The sequence below is a fragment of the Bidens hawaiensis genome, unplaced genomic scaffold (assembly GCF_021521415.1).
Source record: "Bidens hawaiensis isolate Kalapana, Puna unplaced genomic scaffold, B.hawaiensis_p1.1 tig00034970_1, whole genome shotgun sequence".
Lineage (NCBI taxonomy): Eukaryota > Viridiplantae > Streptophyta > Magnoliopsida > Asterales > Asteraceae > Bidens > Bidens hawaiensis.
In genome coordinates, this window is record NW_027496057.1 from 115,579 (window position 1) to 125,254 (window position 9,676).

Sequence of the window (9,676 nt, forward strand, 5' to 3'; positions counted from 1 at the left end):
ATTATATCCTTCTTTGATGCCACGTCACCAAAAACCACTATGGGCGCGCCCATTGTTCCACATTTGAACCCGGATAATCAACTAAACCAGTCCAACGACATTTACGGTTCGTAGGTTTAACTAGTGTTGTAAAATCGGTTCGTATCGGCTGGTTAAACCAGTAATATCGGGTTTTGCATATTCGATCGATATTTTAAGCCCGATACTTTTGGACAGTTTTCTAGAACCTCAAATCGACGGTTTGTTTGTTTGTTTTGTTTTTCTAAATACTGGTTTTAACCAACAACAATTCTTATTTCAAGAGATTTTTGATATTTTGTGGCCAATATTTTTAAAAAAATACATTTTCTATAGCGATGACATTAAAACGAGTAAACTTTTGGATTATTTTTTGAATATCGAGTGCTTTTGTATTATTTTTAGTATAGATTAACGTTTGGATTATATTTTATTATGTAAAAATATACTTTTGGGTTATTTTTTGAATTAAAGTTGCATTTATTTGAAATTACAAGCTAAACTATTCACCCCGATTGAACTTCCCAGACTCCCAGTACAACCAGGTCCAATCGGTTATACCATTTTTTAGTCCAATCCAATACGAGTAAAAAACCGGTTTTTAAAACATTAACCAAACAATAATGGCAGTGTGGTAAAATAATAATCAAGCAAGGGTATAACCGTAACAAGTGCAACATAACCACTTTCAGTTCGTAACAGACAGACAGCTGCTTCCTATGAGAGCCAACAACATTAAACAACAAACAACAAACTAAAACCTTCTTCTCTCTCCTTCAACCGATTCAATTCAATTCAATTCACTTCGATTCAACAACAATGGACTCCGACGAGGTAATATTTCAACACCCACTTCGATTATCCACGTCACCATCGCCGCCAATCATAATAATAATATTATTATTTCAACAAGAAATCAAATTAACCGTTTTTTCATTTTTGTTGTTTTTGATTTGGGTTTTTTGATCAATCGATTTTGATCTTGTTTGATCACATTTACATTTAATTGGTTTAGAAATTAACGGCTTTGAAGAAGGCGTATGCGGAGATTATATTGAATACTTCGAAAGAAGCAGCGGCCAGGATTATGGTGTTGGAATGGAAAGCGAGCCGGTTAGAACACGAGCTTAAGCACGCGAAGGAAGACGGAGTTAATATGCTTTTGAGACTTAAACAAATGATGGATTTAAAGGTATGGATGATGATGATAAAGTGTTTGAATTATGATATTTGTTTGAATTTTGATTAGTCGGTTAGCGTTGACGAGTTGATATTGAATTTGGATTAGGGTTTGTTGATTATTATTAGAGGATTACAATGCTAAAAGATTTCGTGTGGTTAAAGTCTTGAATTTAGGGTAAAAATGCGGGTATTTTGGTTAGTTGATTCATGATTTGGAGATCAATGTTAAGCGTGTTTGAGCGTGAGATCGTGTTGGATTTCATATGCATTGTGTCTTAAAATTTAGTTATGGGAGTTTATAGGTTTGAAATGTGTAGAGTTGTGATTTTGGTATTCGGATTATCGGATATCCGTTTATTTGGATTAGAATTTCCAGATTATGCAGACTCGCGGTGTATATCATGAATGCGGAAGCTTAGTTATGGGTACACAGAACAAAGTAGATGTTGTTCTTAGGGAAAGAAAACTTGAGACGTGTTTACGCCGGGTGTGATTTAATGGAATGCGACAAAGGCAGCATCAGTAACTTAGGAAAGTGCACGGTTGGAACAGTTTATATTCCTAAAGCTAAAAAATAATTGGAGTTTTCGGTGACTGTTTTGTATCGAATTGGTTGCTTTTATATTCAGTAGGAAAGAAAAATAGCATTATGGCTCTAGGGAAAATCTTGATGAGCATTTTGATTTCTGAAATGTTCGGTTGGTTGTGAGTTTGAAGTTCAGAGTTAGACTTTATCTGCGAGGATGAATACATTATCATCAGCAGCAAACTATTAAAGTGTGCTCGTTTTAAAAGATAGTCAAACTATGAAAATAAAGTGCGTTCTTTTGCATTTAGTTAGTTTAGTAGTAAGCGATTAATTTAAGCCTGCATCTAGTGGAAGCAATGCTTCTAAGTTAGTATACTTTGTGAATTACAACCTCTGATTTTGATATTAATTTTCTTTGATTGGAAACTCATTTTAATGCGATTTTAATTTCACATTTTTTTGTTTGCATTTTGATTTGTCGGTTAGCGTAGACGACTTGAATTTGAATCAGGGTTTGTTGCGTGTTAAAGGATTCGTATTTGCGTACAAAGGGTTGAGTTTGAATTGGTTTGTTTAGGGTTATGATTTTGATTGAAGAATCACAATGCTAAAATAAAACTGTGTTATGATGTATTTGATGTAGAATCTTTTAGTTTCGCGTGGTTAAAGTCTTGAGTTTTGGTAAAGAGTATGTGTATATGTTTAGCGTGTTTGAGCTTGAGATCATGTTGGATTATTGTTATCGACTGTCATTTCCGTGCGAATTACCTTTTGAAAATTAATTATGGAAGTTGATAGGTTTGAAATGTGTAGAGTTGTAACTTCAGTATTTGGAATTCGGATATCCGTTTCTTTGTATTAGGATTCAAGATTATGCAAACTCCCCGTGTATATCCTGAATGCAGAAGCCTAATTATAGGTACACAGAACAAAGTAGATGTTGTTCTTAGGGTAAGAAAACTTAACACGTGTTTACGCACGGTGTCATTTAATGGAACGCGAAAAAGAAAGTAAAGCACAATAAATGCATCTCTAACATGCGAAAGTGCACCGTTGGAATAATTTATATTCCTTAGGCTAAAATATAATTTGACTTTGTGGTGATTTTTGAGTATCGAATCGGATGGTTGCTTTTAGTAATATAATCACATTATCATCATCACAAAATCTTACAGTGTTTGTTTTTAAAAGATAGTCAAAATAATTAGATAAGGGGTGCGTTTTTGCGTTTAATAAGTTAAGTAAGCGGTTAGGCAATTAATGGTAATATACTTTATGATCATAATCTCTGATCTTGATATTAAATTTACCATTAACTGTTTAATAAAATTTGCAGACTAGGGAAGCAGCGCTTGTATCGAGTTCCCAACAAAAGAAAATCGATGAACTTGAAGCGCAACTTCAAGAAGCTGAAGACATAGTGAAAGACCTCAGGGAGGATTTAAGAGCGGTTGAAGCACAACTCGAGAAGTTTTCGCAAAGGAAAGAAGTAAAGCATATGGTACAAGCAAACAATGTACCGATCCCTGAACCCGTTACATTACCCCCCTCGGAAGTACAACATAATTCAAACAAAAGCCAGAAAGTTTATAAGTCTTTATTGCCGATAAAGAAATCGTTTATCGGGGATTTACCTTCTATAATATTAAGAAGCAAAGAAACGGAGTTATATAGAAACGGGTGCACTCAAAGAGTCCGCGCACGCGAATGTATTCCGCCCAGTAATAATATAAAGTCGACATTTTCTGTGGAAAAACATGACTTAAATGGACTAAAAAAACCTGAGTCGGTTTCTAAAGAGGGTGAAGTACAGGTGAAAGAAATGGTTTTGGAGCAAGTGAAGGAAACGGGTTTAAAAGTTGATAATTCATGTTTGACTTCTCGGATTCCAGTCAAACATAGAAAGGATGCAGCCAGTGATGAAAACTTAGTAAGAGCGTGCAATGGTCAAAGCACAAGTGGACAAGAAAAGGGCGAGGTTAACCTGTCAAAGGTTTGTAAGACGAGCGAGGTTCCAAGTCAACCTTCGACTGATAGAGTGATCAAGTACACATTTCAAATGAAGAGGAAACGGGGGGCTATGATTGATGAAAGTGGGTCTAGTGAACAGAGTCACGAGAACCTAGCGGTTCATGAGGGACCCGTGAATGTGAACTTGATTGGAGAATCAACTCCGGAAAAGATACGCCTGGAACAGGTTGCTCATCAGGTTGGTCATTTATCTAAACAAACATAAAGTTTTATATTATTTATCATTAATTAGATTTTGGATCATAATATATGAATAACCTTAGGTAAATACCTTCTAGAGCATGTTGGAAAGTCCGTGTCCTACTCATTTGACCGACCCGACTCGAACGGCCGAACCAGACCAGAAAAAAAGTTATATACCGATAGTCAACTGAGTACTGACCCAAAAGCTTTCCGACCCCTGTGAGAAAATTTCCTGGGTCCGTCACTGCTCACTGGTTAAAATCCGATATTGAACGACCTCTAGTACTAATTTTTTCTAAGTAATCAGTCATTTCATAATGTTCTCTTATTATGTGATACTGCCAAGTTATGCAATATTAATTTCATATATTGGTTATTTGGATTTAACTTTTTCTGTTGTGGTTGAATCCCCAACCCTTTGACTATCTTCCCACAAAACTAAGATGAGTCCCGTTAGTAGGATCTTGAGTTCCGTACGTTCTAGTCAGGCCAGATGATATGGATGTAGAAGAGGGGGTGCTTGAACCCGAAGCCGTTCTGATTTGTGAAAAACAGCAACTGAACCAAAAATCAATAATGATAACAGAAAATAGAACTAGTGGAAAAGTAAGAGATTAACAGAAGCCAATCTAGTTTCTGAAATCAGTAGCAAATGAAAACAGAAAACATAAACAAAGTCCATCTTGAACAGAAAACGGGAAACATAAAGCATACACGCACACACATATATACAGTTAAAAGAAATAGATATCAACAGAAAACATAAATATGCAAAAATCAAAGTTTTAATCCTAGAATAAAGATATCAAAGTCTATATTTGTATTGCAGAAATTCCAAAAAGAAATCAAAAGTACAATTCTTGATGAAAGTATATGTAGCAAATAAAAACAGAACCTGAAACATATTAACAGAAGCCATTGCGATGTATGAAATCAATCCAATAGACGTTTCATATAGAAATCAAATATTGTTCGCTGAGGAAGAAGTGAAGATTAGCAGCACTAGGATCGGTAAAGTCAAAGAATCAAGTGTAATGTAGAGAAGAAGACAAAAGTATAGAGGAATGGAACATGCCTGTGTGGTTTATAGGATTAATTATCCAACTGTCTTATCTCAGAAGAAGCAAAGGTCGCTTTTTGCTATTGAAAAAATCTAATATCACAACGATCATATTTTAACTATAAACCTGACGTGTGCCAGAAGCGGTTGAAGTGGCGCCTCATTTTCTCTATCTACAACTTTGTTTTCACTTTCTAGCTTTTGGATCTTCTTAGGTCCAGTTTTAGCGCCTGAATGGAACCATTGCGATGGACCGAGGTGCTCACCTAGGCGCGTGCCGGGCTCGCCTTTGAAAACCAAACGCTTCACACCATAATTGAGCGGAAAACTGTGAGGTATATTATTATTTCATAACCTATCGCAGTCCTTCCGATGCTTTGAGTGAACAAGAACTAGCTACTCTACCTGCTCCATGCTCTAACCGTACCTGCCTCCCATCGAAGCTTGTTTTCCTTGCTACACCAATTACGAATCTATGAAGGTTTATATTATTTATACTATACAGTATGTACCTGATAAGGACTTTTGTATCTTATTAGAAACTGACTTCTAGGTATAGATCATCTGTCACTTAATCATCAGAAATATGAGTTCCAAGAAATGTGCAGAAGGCATTCTTTCATGGCTGTAAGGGTACCGGCACGAAGTCTAGAAAATAATGTGTGGGGCTATACATTCTTGCCAGATTGGTGGTTAAAGATACATGATATATGATCATTGTCATGGTCTGTTGTAGTTTACCCTCGGGTGGGCAAAAGTGAAATTGCACCAATTTTGACGTTATTTTACTAATCTCGTGAAGTGCCTTATGTCCAAGGCTTGATGCCTCTAGGCAGGGGTACATGCACCAATCGGCCGGTGTCCCAATAGTTGAGTGTTATGTGCCTTATGTCCAAGGCTTGATGCCTCTCTATTCCTACGGGGTAGAGGTAAGGCTGTCTATTTCTTACCCTCCTCAGACCCTACCATAGCTTTGCTATTGGTGGGATTTACTGAGTACGATGATGATGATGATGAACTTATTTCAATGTTATATAGGTAAATAAACTTACATTTTAATTTTTTTATAGGTAATCGACTATACTTAACATCAGGTCCCACCTCATCACTTGGTGAGCGGATTTTCAATATCCAGATTGTCAAGTAACTAAATAGCCGGTTACATCAATTTGGTCATGTTAATGGTTAAATGGTGGGGGTGGGGTAGAAGAGTATAGGGTCCAGAGTCTCTAGAATATCTTTGTTATATATTATAGGTAGCATTTTGGTCCCATTTACGGGTAAACGGGTTGATTTTGGGGTATAGTTGGTCTCTAAAAGGTCAAATCAGTATCATTGAATAAGTCAGCTAAAACTTGGCACGGCCACGCGGGTTAAGTTAATAAGGTCAAAAACTCGCCTAGAGTTCTCTAAAAATTCATAGTATCTCCCATAGTTGTTTTATTTCAAAAAACTATATCATCATTGTAACGTTATTGTATTGAAAACATTATAATTTGTTAATTCAAGAAAAGCAAATATAAAATAGTTATGGCCTCGCTTTGACCTGTTAACCCAACACACCAGTTTCGGGACGACTAATATTTCTGTTAGATGGATACTTAAGTTTTGAGTTAAATTTAAAGAAACTTTGAGCGTTTTATGGTAATGACATCTTTGAGCATTTTTTAATGCAGCTTATATCTTTATCTGATAAAAAATGGTGGTGACGAGGCTCGAGGAAGAAGCAAATGATAGTTTGATTTTACAGGAAGCGTATAAGTTTACTGGCCCGTGTACAAACTGTAGCTTTATGCAGCGTTCTCGACTGCCTGGAATTTTTCGCCTTGAATTTTTTTTTTAACTTTTATTAAAACTGTGAATGTTTTTGCATGAGTTTGGTTCTTCAGGATGCAATCATTGTATCATGTTTACTTGTTCAAAATGGAACGCAAAAGTTTAGCAAATACCGAAAGTCATTATCTTGTTGATGTGAGTGGCAAAACGAGCGAGTCAGGTCGGTTGTAACTGGTCGAAACATGTTCAGGTCAAAAACATGCACCTTTGCGCATTAAGTCTTAATCAAATATTATCCATAAGGACAATAACTATATCCAAGAATGAATAATTGTGAATTATATGGGACTGAAAAGTATAGCTTAAGCAAATGTTGAACTTGATCATGTAAAAACAAAAACAAGAAGTTGTTTTGATGACTATAGTCTATAGGTGTACTAGAAACTTTTTATCACATTTCAAAGATAGTGATTCACCGGAATTAGCTCAGAAAATTAGGGCCCTTAATTACCTCCTTAATGACCGGCATGAATTCATAAAATTTAAGTTGTTAGGATAGACGACGTGCTTGCGATGTGTGCATATGATGTATATGCGTGCGCGCTCTCGGGTGGGCAAAAACAAAATTGCACTAATTTTGGTGTTATTTTACTAATTTCGTGAAAATAGCGTTAAAAGTGGCGGAAGGTTAATCAGCCATCATGACGGTGGTGTTGATTGCTTAAAGACAATGGTGTGCGCACCAATTGTCGGGATCCCGATGGTTGAGTGTTATCTAACTTATGTCCAAAGCTTGATGCAAAACCACCATCGAACCGGAAATCTCACTAGAAGCAGTTTCTCTATTCCTGCAGGGTACAGATAAGGTCGTCTACATTTTACTCTTATCGGACCCTACCATCGCTTTAGTATTGGTGGGATTTACTGAGTATGATGATGATGATGATGATGATGATGATGATGGTGGTGGTGGTGGTGGTGGTGGTGTTAGAGTTCTTTTTATTTCAACTTGGTGAGATATTTAATGCGAAAAATCCTAAAATGATCCATATGATGAGAGAGAATCTAGATTTCGCCCAAAATTTGAAATGTTTCCCATAATGTCCCTACGAAAAGTCACGGAGCCGATGCTTTTGGATTCCTGCCGATAGATTTTATTAGCCACCAATATATTGACATGTGTAATATGTCTAACCCCACCCGCAATTTTTCTAAGCAAATCCATTGGACTCGTGAGATTTGGTAACAAAACCGTCTCCGTGAAAATCATCGATCACGTGATGTTTCATCATGTTTTCATCTTCTTCGTTAGTTTTCCAAAAATGTCGAAAATCTTGTTTTTTTAAATTCATCGGACCAGACAAATTTTATGTGAGTTTTATCTTTAGAGGCGAATTTCAATCAAACATCAAGAGGGGTAATATTAGAAAATTAACGTGCGGGATCAGACATATTACATGTGACATAATATTAGTGGGTTAGGAAATTTATCGGCACAAATTCAAAAGCGTCGCTTTTGTAAATTTTTAGAGGGACATTTTGAGAAAGATTTCTAATTTTAAGCCAAATCAAGTTTCTCTCTTATAAAATAGATTATTTTAAAAATGTTCTCATATTTAAATATTCCAATCTGGTCTTGAGCTTTAACAAGTACTTAACTGAAAATAAAATTGTATTAATATAACTAATAAATAACTTTTGAAGTTATGTATGTCTTATAAGTTCTTGCAAGAATATATAATATTTTGCAAATTCTAAAAAAAATAAATAAATATAGCTTTAGCCAAAAAAAAAAAAAAAGTCACCGTGTTGTCTATCAAGTTGAGACCAATAATTCCGCAAATACACATCTCAAAATTTCTGATGAATATACTTATTCTTTTTACTAATTTGATACATTATTGATAATTAAATATGCACGTCACATATAATATTATTAAATTACATGTGTACACTAAACAAATTATTTTGTTATCGGATTTTCAGGCAAACTAATATCAAAACTAGGATTGTTAGCAAACCAAACAATCACTAAATTAGACAACAATTTGTATTCATTTTCGTTCGTTTAAAAATTAAACGAACAATTCAGTAACACAAAAAATGATAAATGAGCATTACTTAACAAAGACAAACGGAACATAAAAAACACAAGCAAGCATAAACAAACACAAACGCTTACATTAATTAAATGAACACAAACGAACAAACATAAAATATTAACTAGATTATTCATCAAAAGTTTCATCCAAAACATAAACAAACATAAATTAATGAACATTATAAACGTATGTTCACAAATATAAATGAACAACCGAAACATGTGTTCATGTTCCTTTGTTTAAATAATCGAACATACATTTTTCTTCATGTTTCTCCATTAATTACATGAACGAACATCCCGTCAAATGGCTCAGAACAGTTCATTGAACGTTTGGTTCATTTAGAGGCCTAACTAAAACCCCTTTGCCCCTGATGTCATATCCAAAGCGAACAGCTCTGAAAACTCGCCCTTGCCTTAACTCGGGCTAGTTCAATTTCCCATCTGGTCATTCATATCATGGTCTAGTTTGTTATCTTTGGTTAACTTTCCAAGTTTTACGATTTTTAGTGTTTTTAAAGTAGATTTCTTAAATCATCATAAATGTATATGTAAGGTTGCATTCATATGCCTTGTGACTGAGGTTGAAGAGATTGGAAGAAAAATAAAAGTAGATGAAGGATATATATTTGTAGTTGACTCAATAAAATATGAAAGTAAACTCAAAACCTTTGAAGCTGTCAACAATAACATTTTTCCATGTTTTTTTTTCTGCACATCAATATTGAATGTCTAAATAACTCAATCATATATAGTTTTTAAAACTCATTTTGGTTAATGAATTTTGTCACTTGTG

General features: G+C 35.0%; 1 protein-coding gene across 2 annotated transcripts; it reads left to right on the forward strand.

Moving 5' to 3' along the window:
* The first annotated feature begins 639 nt into the window (after positions 1 to 639).
* Positions 640 to 7,187, forward strand: LOC143586776 (uncharacterized). Of its 2 annotated transcripts, XM_077068255.1 has the most exons (5): positions 640 to 852; positions 1,034 to 1,210; positions 3,066 to 3,554; positions 3,636 to 3,938; positions 6,680 to 7,187. In XM_077068255.1, the coding sequence occupies exons 1-5, from the start codon at positions 838 to 840 to the stop codon at positions 6,710 to 6,712; spliced, it is 1,017 nt and encodes a 338-aa protein (XP_076924370.1). In that variant the 5' UTR covers positions 640 to 837; the 3' UTR covers positions 6,713 to 7,187. The 2 variants fall into 2 exon arrangements, with proteins under 2 accessions (XP_076924370.1, XP_076924369.1); XM_077068254.1 differs by having other exon boundaries at positions 3,066 to 3,938.
* Positions 7,188 to 9,676: the final 2,489 nt, after the last annotated feature.

Excerpts from the sequence above, each read along its gene's own strand:
- LOC143586776 (XM_077068254.1), top strand. Across the intron at positions 1,211-3,065 it reads AACAAATGATGGATTTAAAG|ACTAGGGAAGCAGCGCTTGT; the intron begins GTATGGATGATG and ends TAAAATTTGCAG. Across the intron at positions 3,939-6,679 it reads TGGAACAGGTTGCTCATCAG|CTTATATCTTTATCTGATAA; the intron begins GTTGGTCATTTA and ends TTTTTAATGCAG.